Source organism: Chelon labrosus, assembly GCF_963514085.1.
Source record: "Chelon labrosus genome assembly, chromosome: 6".
In the NCBI taxonomy this organism is placed as follows: Eukaryota; Metazoa; Chordata; class Actinopteri; order Mugiliformes; family Mugilidae; genus Chelon; species Chelon labrosus.
In genome coordinates, this window is record NC_140342.1 from 25,463,466 (window position 1) to 25,481,294 (window position 17,829).

General features: G+C 40.6%; 2 protein-coding genes across 3 annotated transcripts in view; both read right to left on the reverse strand.

Annotated features, from left to right (window-relative positions):
- Nucleotides 1-160, reverse strand: part of LOC311488899 (receptor-type tyrosine-protein phosphatase N2-like) — a gene marked incomplete at its 5' end in the record, with an annotated part of 207,251 nt that extends 207,091 nt beyond the window's left edge. The window contains one exon of the mRNA XM_084545761.1: nt 85-160. Coding sequence (XP_084401887.1) covers nt 85-160 — 76 coding nt within the window. The remainder of the gene's footprint in view (nt 1-84) is intronic.
- Nucleotides 161-4,194: 4,034 nt separating this feature from the next.
- Nucleotides 4,195-17,829, reverse strand: part of esyt2a (extended synaptotagmin-like protein 2a) — a 44,381-nt gene continuing 30,746 nt past the window's right edge. The window contains exons 11-24 of one of the 2 annotated variants that reach the window (XM_084546443.1): nt 17,389-17,471; nt 17,191-17,239; nt 16,140-16,229; nt 15,936-16,031; nt 11,541-11,603; nt 10,302-10,376; nt 9,910-9,996; nt 9,664-9,813; nt 9,130-9,575; nt 8,933-9,031; nt 8,713-8,844; nt 8,516-8,621; nt 8,332-8,381; nt 4,195-6,967 (exon numbers count right to left, since the gene is read on the reverse strand). In XM_084546443.1, the coding sequence (XP_084402569.1) occupies nt 6,922-6,967; nt 8,332-8,381; nt 8,516-8,621; nt 8,713-8,844; nt 8,933-9,031; nt 9,130-9,575; nt 9,664-9,813; nt 9,910-9,996; nt 10,302-10,376; nt 11,541-11,603; nt 15,936-16,031; nt 16,140-16,229; nt 17,191-17,239; nt 17,389-17,471 (1,572 nt within the window). In that variant the 3' untranslated portion in view covers nt 4,195-6,921. The remainder of the gene's footprint in view (nt 6,968-8,331; nt 8,382-8,515; nt 8,622-8,712; nt 8,845-8,932; nt 9,032-9,129; nt 9,576-9,663; nt 9,814-9,909; nt 9,997-10,301; nt 10,377-11,540; nt 11,604-15,935; nt 16,032-16,139; nt 16,230-17,190; nt 17,240-17,388; nt 17,472-17,829) is intronic. The other variant, XM_084546444.1, reaches the window with a different exon arrangement.

Below are 17,829 nucleotides of genomic sequence, written 5' to 3' on the forward strand. Positions count from 1 at the left end.
GTCTGTCTCCAAAATGGCTCTGGAGGAAGGACCCCACAGCCTCGGTGTCATTAACGGAAATAATTAGCCGTTAATTTTACTCACCGAATCTCCTGTCAGCAGAAGCAGAAGCGAAGAGGAAGAGCAGGAGGAGGAGGCAGGAGAGAGGCAACGGCTCCATGATTCTTCTTCTTTTTTTTTTCGTCTGTCGAGCGTTAAAAGGCCATATTTTCCAGCGGGGGTTCGGTTCGCGTTTCTTCCGGTTCGTAGCGACCCCTTCGCGGCTGGAGGAGCAGGTGAGGAGGCGGCGGCAGCGGCGGCGGCGGCGTTGTTCTCTGGGCGGATGGATGTCGGAGGAGAGGAGAGGAGGATGCAGGGCGTTTCTGCCGTTGGTTCGGAGGCTCGAGCTCTCTCAGCATCAGAGCAGCGCGAGCAGCGCTCACACGCCTGACTTCCGGTGGGCGTTTTCCAAAATAAAACTCACTTTGAGAACAAGTTTTAAAGTCGAACTGAGGCAGTCAAGAAATAAAAGATGAATGAACTAAACGGTTTAATCTTCGATTTAAAACAGAGCATACATATTAAATAATAATATAAAACAGAATCAGAAGAATTTTGTTTATTTTTATTTCATTTTTAACTTTTTGATCTAAAACCTGCTCCTAATAAATTACAGCTAGTGTATTTTTTTTTTAATTATTTTTACTTAAATAGATATTTAGCACAGTACCAGCAGGGTTTGATTCGTCCCCAGCTCTGAAACTACACTATTCATATTTATAAACTGGCTCAGTTTCTGTATATTAACATATATTATTATATTTATTTAGATTTAATTTGAGAACTTCAATTCCAAACCCCAGTTAACTCCTTCAGCAACTTAAGAATCAACAGGTTTGCTTATGTGTACAACAAAGACAATGTTTAAAAGCTACTTTAGCCAAGTAACGGCACATTAAATTGCCCCCCACCAAGTTATTTAGCACCTTTTGTATTAATTTACTTCTTTAATTACAAAAAATAAATAATTATTTTACCAGTAGATTACCAGGTGGGGTGTTTATATCACATTTTGCCATCACATCATATGTCTTTATTACTCAAAGGTCTCCTGTTGTTTTCCTGCCCTGTCACTTGCGCTCCCTTCGAGCCTTTATTTTGAAGGTTTCGCTCAACCCACATCCGGGTCTCGTCTGTTTATTTCTGCCTTGACGCGTTCAAGGAACTCTCTGATTCAGCACTACCGCTGCCTTCAGGTGCTGTCGGAAACAATCCAGGTTATGCCAGGTTAAAATAAATAAATAAATAAATAAATAAATAAATGAATGAATAAATAAATAAATAAATAAATAAATAAATAAATAAATAAATGAATGAATGAATGAATAAATAAATAAATAAATAAATGAATGAATAAATAAATAAATAAATGAGGTCGTTTTTCATCCGGAAAAAGTCCATTAGCTGTCTCCAGTCAATCTGTAGGGCTAAATTTAAATTTAAATGTGAGAAATAACTTACTAAAGGTGAAATCCATGATTACAAACTGTCCTTCAGCTGTACTAGAGCAGCTTTTAAAATGTATCTACAAATGAGGAAATGTATTGACGATTTATTGACTATAAAATGCATGTTTTTGTTTATTTGTTTTATTTACAGAAATTGAGTCAATCTAAAGAAAAAGAAACTGCACACTGAGACGTGTTTAAAGATCATATGTTTATGAAGTTAATATTTTATTAAGTACACGAGCAAACTCATATTTAAAAAGCGTGTATTTCCATTTGCTCATATAGGACCAATAAATACCCATTTCCTGCTTGTGAAGGGGTTAAAGCACATACTCTCTTGCCTCCCACACAAATTAAATTCTCATCTTACGTATGACAAACTGTGTCCTGACACTGATATCCAGGAGCTATCAAAGTGGGTCAAGAGAGTCTGATTCATCCAGATCTCTCTGCAGCCGGAGCACCAAATCAGTGCTCCCAGCTGCCTTATCAGGCCGCAGGCAAACAGCGAGGCCCGCTCGGTGTTTGCGCTCGGCGTGGGGACCAGGTGGAGACGGAACGCACGCCAAATAAACCTAATCGCTGACTGATTGTTGAGTGGCTGAGTTTGACCTCCCGCCTGCCTGAGGCGTTTTCAGGTCACCCAGCGCGGCTGAGAAAGAAAAATATGCATCACCGAGTGGTTGGTGACCTCAGACCTGAAGTACAAGAGTCTGTAAGAAAACAACTGAACATTTGAACAGGAAAGAACCAGAGGAGAGGATCCCAGGTTAACTGTGTGGCCCCTGGATGTCAGGAACACATGAGATTTAATCACAGACTCTTGAATCCCTGAAGGGTTTTGAAGCAAATCTGAAGGCTTTCAGATGATAAACCGATGAAGCAGCGTGTACATGGGAAAAAAATAATAAACTGTAACCTTGTCACCTAATCTTTGTTTTGTTAAAATTGTGCATCTTCAGATCTGTTGAAAAGTATTCAAATAAAACTGTATGTGAGGAAAAAGAGCTGGGATAGGCTCCAAGAACCTCCAGAGGACAAGTGGTTACAGAAAATTACTAACTGAATGAGTTAAAGTGTCTTTCTGACCTTTTCCAAAAGCTGGATGCAGGAATGAGACGATGAAACAGCGCCCTCCAGTGGTCAACAGAGGAACTGAGGCACAAATACTGAAACAACAGTGCCCACACAACTAGAGCACTGACTGTTGAAAACATCTTAAAACTTAAATGCTACTCTAAATCATCTCACCAAATCATTTATTTATTTGTAAAAAGAGTGAATCTGTATTTCTGCCATAGGTGTGAGTTTTGGGAAGAGGTTAGAGTCTAACCGTTAGACTAAAGGTGCAGGAGATCATCTAGATCAGATTAGAGCTAGAATCGAACTCTTTCTGTTTGACCTCTACCCAGATGTGCATAATCTAAAACATCGTGAAAAATATATATATATTTTTTAAACCCCTGTGTCTTCTACGAGCAAAGACGACAATAGCTTTAACATGGAAAAGTACGAACAAGCCAGGTATTACCATGTGGTTTAGGGAATTATCTTCTCGTTTACCTCTGGGAAAAAAAAAAAAAAAAAAAATCTTATATTCTTAAAAACAAACAGGAGACTTTTCAAAAGGTATGGGGTCGATTTATTTAGTTATATTAGATTTATCCCGTCTGTTGAATGAACCTGGAGCAGAATAAGACCACCCTCTGCATAAATCTGTTCCCTCATCCTTTAATCTCTGGATTGTACAGTAATATTTGAATTTTACTCTTAATCTTATACCTCTACTGAAGTATCCCATCAACCGCCATGTTCAGTATGTTTTTTTTTTATTATTGTCTATCCCAGTTCATTTGCTCTGTTATAGCTACTGACCACATGTGTGTAAAGGGGAAAACCAAATGCAGAGTGTTAATATTAGTGTTTCATAGTTTCCCCGTCCTTTAAGGACCTACATTGTATATTAACACGCTGTCTCATTTGTGTCACTTTGTTGGCCTTAAGTTTTGTTTTGTTTTCTAAATTTGAAGTTTCATAAAGATATTTGTATTTCTGGCCACTACAGCAGCATCTAGAGGCCAGTAGAGGAACTGCAGGGTAAAGCCAGTAGCTGAAACCTGGCTGCATCCGTTAGCACGTTCCATGACTAGCCTAGCATCACCACTTCATTTGGATTTCATTGTGGAGCAACTTTCAAACCATTTAGAGCCATTTTGTTGTGAACAAATTAAACTCCACAGCGCCCAGATTGACATGTATGACTGCTGTTACTCTTCTGTCCATCACCATGTTAAGCCCCGCCCCAAACAATTTGATTGGCTCACCAGGTTCTTGCAGGGACATAATCATTACCCAGCAGAGAGACTCCAGACCAACTTTATAGCAGAAAAGAAAATTTGTACAACTGGGGGAAAGCTTGTTCTGGCTCCGAGGTTAGCTAGCTAATCAAATAATGTCAAGACTGCAGCTTTTAGTAACTTGTACTCCCAATATTTTTAATGTAAGACTTGTTTTATCTCAAGACAAAAAAGAATTTATGGAGTTTGGTCCAGATTGTTGACAGAACATGATGAATTAAACACTTCTTTGTTTTCCAGTCATTACTGAGCATTTATTGGACTAATATTATGGTCTTTTTTTTTTTTTATCTTCCCAAATTTTCCCCAAACACTCCACGCGACGTCTTCACTCTGAAAAATAAAAAAAGAACTGAGGCCAGAGTGCTTCTGCACATCCCCGTGCTGCTATAGCCAGCTTAAAGCTCTTTATTTATTTCAAAAGAGTTTTTCATTATTATTATTTTTACACATTCTGAAACATTTCCTCGCTTCCTTTTCATACATGGAAACATCTCCGGGTCGTGTGAATGGTTTTTTAAGGCACGAGATAAATTAAGACGACGATAGAAGATGATAGAAGAAGAAGAAACGACTTTACAGACGACCAACTCAAGCCCAGGAGCAGAGCTCTCAAATCAGTCGACGGCGGAACCAACACACTTCCTGTTTCTTACAAAATAAAACACAAGACAAAGAGGACGAGAGCTGGAAAACACAAATAAAAAAAAAAAGACATAAAATGCATGTTTACTTATATATATCTATGTATCTCTCTCTCTCTCTTTCTATATATATATACATAGATGTAAAAATACTTTCTTGATGTGAACACAACAAGGCAAACGTCTATATGTTGTGTTTTGGAGGTCAAAGGTCACAATACACTCTTTGGCTGCGTAGGGGCCACGTAAACAACAGATGCTTTTATTTTATGAGTTTAACACCAAACAGCTGTGCACATCCCGTGTGCTCGTCTCTTATATGACGTTCACAAAACAGACGTGTTATCATCGACACTTAATTAAGACCAACGTTGATTCAGAAACAAAACGTGAGCAACCTGACTGACGGTAACGGGGATCGTCACAACAACTGCAATGGAAAGTTCAGACGTAATGCTCTGAGTTTATGTTTTCTAATTTTCTTTTTACTAGATTTCTTGTGATTTTCCACTTGTAGATTTATCTTATTTCATTAAAGACTACAAGCAAAAGGGAAAGTTGGAAGACTCTTAACATATAAAACAAAATAAATAAATTGAATCAAGTTTTAGTTAACGTTTATAGAGTCCCTTGACTCTCAAAATTATCTTTGAAATTGTCAACCTGAATTTGTCAGTTTGGTCGTTGTCTTTTCTCGTGCTGCCACTAGAGGGCGGCGGCGTTGAACAGTTTTACAGTTCTACACAAGAAAATGCGGAGGTGATTTAATCATTTCCTTTAAAATACAGCTATGTTTCATGACTATTATATTAAATATTTGTGAGATAATTTGAAAAAGTGACATTTCTCTCTCTGCTTGTTAAATATAAAGCCGGCGGTCAGTTAGCTTAGGTTAGCGTAAAGACTGGACAACAGCTAACGTGTCAGAGAAACTCTGCAGTCACAACCTCAAAGACTTGTTATTTAACAAAAAACACAATAATAATATTAGATTCAATTTCAAATCAAAGTTAATGGTGCCAGCATTTTTTTTGGCATCCAATGACACGTCAACCAATCACCAGTGAACTTTCAAACACATGACGCTACCAACAATGTCAATAAAACCTTGAGCAACACCGCCGACGGCAACTCTGCTGGTCACACTAGGCCGTTGAGCAACTTTTATCGCTTGTAGTGTTAAATGCAGCCTCTGGGGGGCGACAGACAGTTATTTTAATTTTTTAAGCTTTCCGTGGCAGCACATATCCAAAGCATGACTTTCTGTTCCATTGTTTTATTGACTCTCCACACTGACCTTTTACTAGCTTGCAACCAGAACTTCCTTTACCTCAGTTTCCCCGTCTTTCTGCTAAGCTAGGCTAAGCTAAGCTAACCATCTCCCAACATTAGAGAGTCACCAGAGTGATATGGTCTTGTGTAAATCTCAAATTATTCCTTTAAAATGCTGATAATTATTAAGATTTATTTATTTTCTTCATGTTTACACCGACTACACACATTTGCACAGTTTCTCCATCCTTATGCTAAGCTATGCTAAGCTAACTGTGTCCTGAATTCTTATTAAGCTTGTTCCCATCAAAAAAGTCCAGTTCCTTTCAACTGGTTATAATACCGAGGATATATTTATAAGATTTTGACATTTATTTATGTTTTAATTAGGTCTGTCTAGATTAATTTAGGCGACGTTTACACTGACGACACACCAGATTAAAAAAAAAAGAAAAGAAAAAGACATACATGTGCAAATATTTATATTTCATTTAAAAACAACAGAGTTGACACTTAACAGCGGCCTTATCTCAGCGTAACGCCAGGTTGCTAGCTGAAGAAGCTAGCACTAGTTGATTAATACAAACAAATATCAACCAGCTAGTGCTAATGTACATTTGGGCGAACTAATAAAATACTTCCCGTCTCTTTGGTGCGACCGCCCACCTCTTCGGCTTCAGAAACTCTGTCCAGAATGTATTTTTTTTTCTCTTTTGTTAAAAAATATATCAAATAAAATTACAAACAATCATTTGGCGCAGTGTTACAGCACACACCCCTCTCTCTCTCTCTCTCTTTCTCTCTCTTGTTCAGTTCTGTCCAGCATCGTTGTACATTATTTACAAATGAGTACACTGTCGTTCGTTGTGGAACTACTCTTAGCAAACTAGCTTCTCCTATAAATACGTAACATGAAGTAATATATAGTTCTTTACGTGTATACGCTCCCTTTAGTCAACCGCTGTGTCACTTCTTAAAGGGGAGGTTTGCCTTGCGACTGATGTGATTAGATGAGTGTCAAAAGCTGCTTCGTTTCTTTTTTTTTTTTTTTACAGTTAGAAGTAATGAAAATAAAAACATGTCGTACTGGACGTGGAAGTGTATAAAGTGGAAGTGTGGCGATATGTTGACGACGGTGACGATAGCGATGAAGGCTTTTTATAGTTGGTGCGGCTTCTTCAGGCCATCTTCACTCAGCTCATACCTGCAGGGTGACAACGAGTTCATTAGTTGTTGCCTAGCTACATCTAAAATGAGAATTTACAGTAACATACAAAGACACAGTCTAATCTAATAGAGACAGCAGACAAGCTAGGCTAGTTAGCTTTTAGCACCAAGGCTAGGTGTTTTTTTTTGGGGGGGGGTAATTCCAACCAACTAGTTGCAAACATATTACTTAAATGTTTGGAGGGTGAACTGTATTTGATGACATAATTCTGGCTTTGTACAGGCTGATAACCATAACCATGCTAGCTAATGGCTAGCTAATGGCTAGCTAGCTCTAATATAAGTTTTCCAGCATTTTTTTATTTTATTTTATTTTTTTTCCATATTTTTGCAGCAGCTCAATCATAAAGAAATAAAGAAATAAATTATAGAACTAGCAGATATTGCTTCTCTGTTAGGCTAGGCTAGTTAGCTTTTAGCACCAAGGCTAGGTGTTTTTTTGGGGGGGTAATTCCAACCAACTAGTTGCAAACATATTACTTAAATGGAGGGTGAACTATATTTGATGACATAATTCTGGCTTTGTACAGGCTGATAACCATAATCATGCTAGCTAATGACTAGCTAATGGCTAGCTAGCTCTAATAAACGTTTTTCCAGCATTTAAAAAAAAAAAAAAATTAATTTTTATTTTTTTACATATTTTTGCAGCAGCTCAGTCATTTTTTTAAGTAAATCCAACCAAATAGTTGCAAATATATTATTTAAACTTGTGGAGAGTAAACTGTATTTGGTTAGACGATTCCCTCTGTTACCGACTGGACAGACTGGTTGCAGTGGCTAGGCTAGCCATAGCTGTGCTAGCTAATGACTAGCTAGCTATCTGCATTCACAATGCTAACTTACTATTACTGTAACTGTTTCAAAAACATGTTCTTACAGCGACTCAGTCTTAAAAAAAATAAAATCATAAAATAGAGGGAGGAGATATTGCTTCTCTGCTAAGCTAGGCTAGTTAGCTTTTAGCACCAATAATTCATCTTGTGTTACTTTTATTTTTTTAGAAATCTAAACAAATACTTAATAATAAAAATGTATTGGACATAAACGATCTGATTACAAGGTTCCAGTCGTTTGTTATTGATTAGACATGCTAACTGCGGTGGCGCTAACAGCTAGTTAGCTCATGAGCTAGCTTAAAGTCAGATGTTTTGAGAGCATTATTTGTTAATAGAGGGACTTTATGTAATAATTTCATATACATTCATACATTTACATCAGTACTTTCTATATAATGATGCCATGTTGGCGTTACTCCAAATGTTTTGATACAGATTTATTTATGAGCGATAACATTCAACGATAATGACAAAAGTTTTTAGGAGAGGAGGAATGACTAACCATTGCGTCCAACCCTTGCTTATTTCTTCTGGAGGCAAATCCACCAGAACCTGATGAAAAAAAATAAAAATATATGAAATATTTCACACAACAGGCTTTTTACTTTTTCTCTTTAATCCAACAGACAGATTCAGTCTGTATTTAACACCCGAAACGAAAAGAAAAATAACAAATAGTTCTGCACCTTCCCAAGAAGACCTTTGTGTTTGGAGAGCAGATGTCCGCCGTTCTTCACTGCTACGTCCAGAGTCCGTCTGTGGAGCTCCACCAGGGAAACACTGAACTCAAACCTGAGGAAGGACGAAGGACACGCCGCTCAGTCAGTCAGCAGCTAAAACAACAACAGCAGCGTTTGACAATGGAGCTCAAAGCTGGACTCACGTCTGATCGAAAATCGGATTGAGGGATTTCTTTATCGTATGAGTTTTCCTCCTGCCCGACCTCCGTTTGTCGGGGAGCAGGTAGAGGCGGACGTAAGGATCTGAGCCCTGATCCGTGAACGAGATCAGGTTTCTGTGGAAGTCGAGTAAAAGGACGTCAGATCTTGTCAGATCTTTCAAAATAAATAAATAAAAAAGCTTTCACTGTTATTTCTCTGTACCTGCAGCCGAGAACGACTACGATGAGTTTGTTCCTCTGGGAGCTGTGTCTGATCGTCAGCTGGATCTCACCAAGTGGGTAATGTCCGGGGCCTGAACCACTGCAAGCAAACAGAGACAGAAATAAAATAAAAGGTATTAAAACAGAAATGTGCATCCCAACCTGATCAGGGCTTCAACAAATAAAGGTGGTACACACTTCTGCAGCAGCTGGAGCCTCTGCTGCAGCTCCTGAGCAGCGTAGGGGTTGGAGATGTCCGACGCGATGCTGGGCGTCGGCTCCTTGCCTCCGACCAAGTAATGCTGGGAGCCTGAGATGTTCAGGTTGGAGGCGGTCCTCCCGGTCTCTGCCAGGCTCTGACCTCCCCCTGCACCTCCTCCTCCTCCTCCTCCGCTTTGCCCCGAATCTGTGCTTCCTGGAGACTTCACAAACTCCCCCTGCTCCCTGCGTCGGCTCAGCAGGTCCTGGGGCGACACCGGGACCGATTCGGGGATGTCCGCGTTGGTAGACGGAGGTTTGGGGGACTGGGAGGAGACAGAGGGCCGCGGGGTCGGGCTGGTCGAGTTGGACGAGCTGGACCTGCGGACCTGCACCGAGGACGGGGTGGACGAGTTGGAGGACGTGTCCTTTTTCGGGTACAACACCTGAAATTCAGACAACGGGTGGAAAGAAAATGAGACAGAAGGCCTTCCAGCATCTAAAAACCTGAACCATCATCATCTGATCTTATACCCGCAGAGCCATCTTCATCTTCAGGGTGCAGCTCGGTCCGGAGTTCTTGAGGGGGAAGCGCTGGTTGAGCGTCATCTCCGGCTCCTCCAGCAAACGACTCAGAGGCACCGTTAGCGTCCCCAGAGAACATTCGTGTTTCTCATCCTTCACCTAAAGGGACACAGGGTTCTGAAGCATCAGTCACAGTTCATAACAGTGGAGATTTAACTGCAGCTTACAGAGACGGGAAACGGAAAGCGTTCCTACCTCGACCTCCAGCTCCTGTTTTTTGGGGTTGTGGATGAGGAAGGCGAACGTTTCCTCCCACACTGGTTCATTGGTCTTATATCTGGTCTGGAGAAGGAAACAGGAAGAGGAAGGAGTCAAGTAGAAGACAATGAAACAGCAGAACTACAAATTCATAATATATGTTGTTCCACACTAGTTCCACTGAAGCAAACTGGTCTGGTCTAGGTGGGTGCTACATGTCTAAGTAACATCCACACCAATGAATGCCAGGTCCAAAAGTTTCCCAGCAGAACACTGAACTGTCACAAGATGGTCAATGTTATTCACTTCTCCTGTCAGTAGTCATAATGTTGTGGCTGACCTGTGTACATTTTCTCTAATAAGAAGATTGTGAAGAAATAGGAACTCACCTTGCTATCGAAGGACTTGTGTCCCACTGTGAACTGGACTAACGGACTGGGATCACTGGTCACTTTCTTACCAGACTGCCGCAGAAGGAAAAAAACAGGTTTTACAAACAGGAAAGAACTCAATGCTTTAAAGTTTAAAGTTCATTTTTCAACAATAAGATGAGGTGATATCTGACTGTGGTTGAATATAAGATCCAAGAGGTTTTCTTGTCCCTTTTTTCACAAATGAACACAACTGAAATCACCATAAGACACTAAGGATAGCTTCTAAAATGTGGATTGTGATGTTAAATGTTTTTAAAGTCTCAATCTCAATAGAAAATGTCAGTTTTAGAAGGTTTTAAGATGGACAGTAGGTCAGGTTAAAGTCCCACGAACCAGGAATACACCACAAACAATGAAAAAGAGTAAATGTAGCTCCCGTTATTTACAACAGACATTGTTAGACGCAGTTTTAATCGACAAACATGTAGATTAGTGGTAGTTTTGTTAAAGAAAACGAGTCAGTGTAAGAACTCCTGGTGGGATTTTTACTTAAACGGGTTCAAAAGACGCTCAAACTCGCTCCTTGATCGCTTTCTAATTCCGTAACGTTGTTCCTAAACGACCAAACCGTCTCCAGATCTGATCAAATTCTGTCTTTAAGGGGCTTTCTCGTGTCTCTCAAACCCCAATCACAAGGATTTAAGCTTTTATATTTTAAAACTATAATCAGAAGATGAACTTTTAATTCACGACTGACTAATAACGCTTTAAATTTAAACTGCAGCGGACATTGTACGGCCCAAAAGTATGTGCACACCCTTCGCTTTCATGGTTAGGTTAAGGCCCTTTGCTACAGACAGATTATATTATTATCAAAGATGAGAGTGTTCTTCGGCTTGGTCGCAGTTTTGGTTTCCCTGGAAGAACCTGACTGACCTGGGACTTCAGTTGTTGGTTTAGTTTGGGTATTTGAGGTACGTTTCTTGGGTAAAACCAAATACAACACCATGAATCTTTTCCAGGAGAGACTTTTTACTCTGACTACTTAATTTAAACACTGAGTTTGTGGAAGTAAATCCCTAAAGTCGAGGAGCAGCTTTGTGAAGGACGAGCTCCCTAATCGGATGTTGCAGCAACGTTTGGTGTCCGCATACTTTTGGACTCTAAACCGAACATCTATCGTATGTGTCTCAGTGTTTCCTCTGTATCTCCTCTCGGTGTCTGAGCAGTATTTGTGTGCTTCGTTGCCGTTACCTTGATGGCCTTACTGACCGAGGCCTTCTTCAGCCCCGCTTGGTTGAACTCTAAGGGATTGCGCTTTGATTTTTCCCCCGGGAACAAGGCAGGAGACAACAACAAACACACACACACACCAGGAGGGTTATTTTGGGGGTAAAGGAGGAGCATGCAGGGAGGAGGACATAATGATGACAACACACCAACACCGGCAGCAACACATGAAACAGACAGAGAGACAACATGGATGGTCACATGGTTAATGTCATTCCCCAAAAAACTAGAGCTCGACCAGTACTGGGTTCAGGCTGACGCTCAGAGAAAGAAATCACTTGTTTTTGAATCACTACCAATGTTTTAGCGTGTCAGCCTGAAGGCACTGGTTGAACTCGAGTCAAAAATACTACAGCATTGGATAAGAGGCGTCAATGGAGAGGAGAGGTAAATAAAGACCAGAGGGAAGGAAGCTCAGATGGTTTGATGTTGCGGCGATAACTGAAGAAACATTTGTAAGATCTGTCATCGGGATGAAATCCGTTGATATAGCAGCCGTGTACAACACAACGGAGCGCTTCAAGTGTGCCACGCAACTGAAACATTCTCAAATACAGTTTGACAGAAGGCATCTTCGTCACAATAGAACCGAACTGGCAATAAAACAGAATGTAGCAAACCTTTTAAACCTTTATCTATTGTGCAGGGATGATAAATTAAGGAAAGACGGGGAACCGCCAACCACAACCCTGATACCAGTTGTACATGCTGCTGTAGTAGATCAGAGTATCCCATTGCCAAACGGGTTAGTCCTTCCGCCCAAACGATCCAATTGGCCCGGCAGATGTTTGCTGGAGTAGAATCAGTTCCCAATGAAGAGACTCAAGACCAACTTTCCACCCGAAACAATTTGTGGGTGGGGGAATTGATTCACTTCACTGCTCGTCACTACTTTGATCGGTTTGCCAATGTTCCCCAGAGCCCGCCCAAATGATTTGATTGGCAGAACTTTGCCTTAGCATAGTCAGTACCCAACGGAGAGACTCCAGACCAGGTCTGGCCTCCGGGCTAGAGATAAACAAGGACTGACAGATTAAAATGGAACAATGTGGACAATCGGCAAGATTCAAGACTGGACTGAACTGTACGAAACGTCTAGCCATGCGGATTTCACTATGGGGCGTGTTTCAATCAATACAGAGAAAGAAATACCTCTGCATGCAACTGGACAGTCCTGCAACCAATCAGAGCCATTTAGTTGTGAAGCAATTCAACTCCGCGGTGCTCAAACGACGACATCGGCCAGTGTATCCCACTCTGGTCATCACTACATACAGCCACGCCCAAATTGCTACACTAACCCGACAACTCTTTGCGGGAGACTCCAGACCAACTTTCCACCACAAAAAAAAATTGCAGACGGGTGCAGTTGGTCTGACTTCCGGGCTGCAAAACTTTATCTGGTGTTTCATCACGCTCCTGATCTGGCCAGCTTTGATGTAATGTAGATAAAATGGGCCTTAAAGTTGACCACTTGATGTCGGATCAATGACGGGAACTGAAGCAACTTTTTTTTAAGGAATTCACAAACTTGTTGACAATTTACGAATTTAGATTTTAGTTAAGTATGAACTCATCACTGACTTCTACGGGCCATAGATACATACATGCACATGTAGATACACCTAGCTGATGCGTCGGAGAAGCATGTACCAATGCATGTACAAATTTGTATTGTTAAATAATCCCAACCTGCTAAATTTCTTTAGATTTGTTAAAAATGTCACCAAAGTTGACATTTCTTACTGTTTTAATGTGTATTTTTAAGCAAATTTTTCCACGAGTTATTATTTAAAGAGTAAAAGATTGAGTGTTAGCTTAAAGCTCCGGAGTGAAACTTGCGTCTCCCCCTTCTGGCAGTGAGAGGAATTACATTAACACTTTCTTTTACACTCTAATCCTCCCAATGAATGCCAAGTATCTACATGTACGTATATATGGCTACTAGCAAACCACAATCTTGTCACTGTCTTGGCGTTTAGCATCAAAAGTTCTGTGCAATTCCTTTAAAATAGATCACATTCACTTCAGGTTTTTTTTTTTCGTGGAGCTTTGCCCCCTGGTGGCAGAGTTGATGAACAGCAGCAGATCGGGGGGATGGAATAAAAAACCTGCACACAGGATGGGCTTCAACAACAGGAAGGATGGAGGGCAGCAATCCACGGAGAATTCACTAATTTAAAAAAACTTAAAACGCATCCCTTCACACTAATTTGGATAGCCCTAAAAGTCTTCGTTTCTGTCGTGTTCATTGGCTTTAGAATCAGTCAAAAAAACAAACAAAAAAACATTCACAAATGTTGAGGAATCCAACCCATGCACTAGTCAGGACTCATGCTCATCAGATCATTCAGTTAAAAAAAACAATAAGATCTTCATCAGAGGAAATCACACCTTTGCATTCTCCAAACTACTCTAGGGTGCAGAAAACAGCCAGCGGACTCACAAATAAGGTCCTATAGAGGGAAGCGGTGTTCTCGCAAAACACGAGGCCCGCCGCCCGCCTCTCTTTTAAGTAGCCAGAGCCCAGGTTCCCCTCGAAGACGCTCTTCAGAGGGAGGAGGAGGAGGAGGAGGAGGAGGAGGAAGAGAAGAGGAAAAGAGAGGGAGGAAAAGCACAGAAGATGAAGAGGAGGCTGAAAAGAGTGAAAGTGAAGCCTGTGCAGCTACCACACACAAAAAGAGACAAGATAACACTTCTCTTTACAGACTAGAGGCTTTACAAACTAATCAGACCAGCGCTGAGGTTTCGGTGAAGGAAATGTACACGTGGGCAGTTTTTCTAAAGACAAATGGAGCTCGGAAATTAGTTTTCCAAGTCACATGAAGTTCACGTCAAACTCTGGGGTTTGGTTTGAAGATGAATTTACTAATCTACTGTGAGATAAAAGCCACATGGGGCATGGGGGGAGGGGATTATTATAAATATTATTGTGAAATTGGCCCATTCGCAACTTTTGAGTCAATTCAATACTAGCTCTTCCTGTTTCACCTTTCGGATGATGAACGCTGACTACTGTCACCTGCTGGTGCTGGTACAGTCTGGCGTTGTGGTGTGTTCAAGTGCAACTATTTGATACGGGATGTAGGATGCTGTGCAGGTAGTTCTTTGACATCACTTGACAAAACACAAGGTACACTAGTGAAAAACCAATGCCTTCATATAAACTGCTGTTATGGTTATAACTTTCAGTTGACGTTGAAACAGGTGAATAAAGCTGGTAATTCAGCTACAGAGATTTTCCAAAGACTAATGTTGGTTGGTTTGTGGTATTGTCACAATATTCTCCTTCTACTTTCACATCTTTCATGTGTCTTTGATTTTGAGCGGCTCTTCTCTGTCGCCATGCTCTTTAAATCCAATCTCAGAGTTGGAGCTTCAGTCGTGTTTTGATCGAGGAAATCTGGGGATTTTATGAACCGATATCGGATCTTTCAAATAAAGATCGACTTGAATCGAGAAAAATCGACTTCTTTAACGCAGCCCAATTCGAATGCGTGATCGTTTTGGAGGACGTAGTTTGTGGTGCTGTTAAACTGGAGTGAATCTTCTGTTATTAAACCTAAAATGGGTCTGGAAAAATAATAGAAACGTGCGTCAACACAAAAAAGAAATGAAACCAGCCCTCTCAGTTATTTTAGTTTGGATAGTTAAAACATTTATGGCACAGCTACTTGTATACACTTTGTATTGTTCTATTTTTGTTGTTTTTTGTTCCTGCACTTTGTTTAAACTCCCCCCACTCAGGGACCAATAAAGTTTTCTGAATCTGAATCTTCCTGAAGCCAAGATTTAGTGCAGGACTGTTGATCCTGCTGATGAATAATTTCACTGGTGTACCTAATGAACTGGCAAGTGATCAGAGTGAAACTGAGACATAGGAGATGAGTGAAAAGCAGGAAAGAAGCTCAGAAAGCAGGTAAGTAAAAGACTGAAGCTTTTTTCCTAAATAACTAAAGGGCGGGATATCGAGTCCTATTCAACACTGGTGCTAAAATCCCCGCTTAATCACTCAAATACAAAAACAGCATCCTCACACATTAACCTGCTTTAAATAAGCCGGAGGAAAAGCTGCTCAACAATCAGATCCATCCAGTAAAAAGCTCCCACCGTTACGATTCTTCTTCTTCCATTTCCTGAAAAGCACTCGTTCAACAGAGCAGCTCATAAACACCATATTCCAACAGCTGGTTGCCTCTATGGATCTCTACATACTGTTGTTTCAGAACCACAAACAGCTGCTTAATCTCGAGTGTGTCATGACTTGAGGAGACATCACATATTTTGGAACAAGCTGCAAACTCTATTTCTCTCTCTCACTGAAAGTTATTTATTTATGCATCTCTGTTCCTGACTCACCGGCAGGTTTCTGGCTGAATCCAGGAAGACGATGAGCAGCGCAGACGACAGGCCGTCGTTGGCTGAACCGCGATCGGCTTTGATGCTCGTCAGCGCCTGCGAGGGAAGGCAAGACGCACAGAGAGGCTATGCTTTAGACATTTTCAAATGGCAGGTTTATTTGTGTGAAGGTTGATCGGTTTGTGAAGCAGCGGTGCATCGTACCTGTTCCAGCTTCTCGGACGTGGGCAGCAGAGACAACCACTCCAGCTTGAGGTGTAGCTTCCCTGAGGCCACTTCTTCCATTGGAAACCACTGAGAGGAAGAGATCAGTGTCATGATGTCTGTATTTATGGGTTCTGATGCTTTTTTCCGTCTGTTTTATTTTGAAAATCTCCCTGTGTCCTGTCAGCTAGGACTTGAGATCTGATCTCAGTTTCCCTGTGTGCAAATAAATATTATAACAGCTGCCGTCTCTAATGGATCTCTACTGTTGTTTCAGAACCATGAACAGCTGCTTGATGTTAACTCCTTTTACATCAACATGATCACATCAATATTTAACCACATGCTGACACGGTGTACTCATATTAAATACTTTCATTTGTTAAAGGGAAACTACTGTTTTTTACAACACTTACAACAACTGTTTTTTGAGTTGTTTACTCACCCATATAACTTTGGTGTCATTTGGAGTCATTCGGACGATCCGCCTATATCCATATAGTGGGAGTGAATGGGGCACCGAAACGCAGCCCCTAAATAACACATTATCTGCCACAAAACTCGTTCATTTCACCAATATTTTGTTACGATACGCTAGTGCTAGGTTAGTAGGTCAATCTACAGACCCCAGATGATGATAACAAGTAACTCCAGACTCAACAGGGAATAGCACTAGTGTATCATAACAAAATATTGGTGAAATGAACGAGTTTCGCAGCAGATAATGCGTTATTTAGAGGCTGCGTATCGGTGCCCCATTCACTCCCACTATATGGATATATACTGATCTAAATATCTCCCAAAGGAATACAAATTACACCAAATTTATATGGGTGAGTAAATGATCATATTTTATGCTAGAAATAAGGTCCAGGTCATAAAAAGCAGTAGTTCCCCTTTAATTCCCTATTTATTTATTATTTATTAGTTAACAGCTACAAGGACAGAATATTTTAATTTAACATTACAACTTAATAATTCCTGACTGCTGCATTTTAGACTCAAACATCACAGGGAATCGAAGTGAAAGAGAGGAAATGATGCAGATCACCTCGTCGACCTTCGGTTCCTTCTGGAGTTCGGCCAGGTCGATCGTCATTCTGACAAATCACAAAACAATACGAATATTTAAAAGCCCACCATGGCAACTTCAAACTACTTATTCAACCAACAATGCAAAAAGAATCATTTCTCTTCACGGTTGCGTCAGAAAAGACTTGTTTGGGTTTGGGCCTGAAAGCAGCGCTACCTTCCCAGGAAGTCGTCTTTATCGGTGTCTTCGTCAAACAGCTCGATCTGCAGATTGGATCCTGAGTGGTCGTACACCAGGACCTGGGAACACAGATAAAGGCCACGTTAACACGCAGCAAACACAGGACTCGATGGAGACGCTCTCCTGTTGGCGTATAACGGCATCAGAATCCCAACACCCAGTGGAATAAGTTAATAACGCCACAATCTCTGACAAAGAAGGATTTTGACTCCATAATAAAAGTCAAAAATTAAGCCAGAAACTTTTATTTTGTTTGTTTTTGGATTTCAAATAATAAATTTATTTTAACTTTTCATTAAAATCTGAAGAATATATAGAAAATCTTTGCATTTCTGCCTTTTTTCTAAGTGAGAATTTGATTATTTAGAAGATCTATCACAGCTTCATAAACCAACAATGTGAATATTAGACATATTT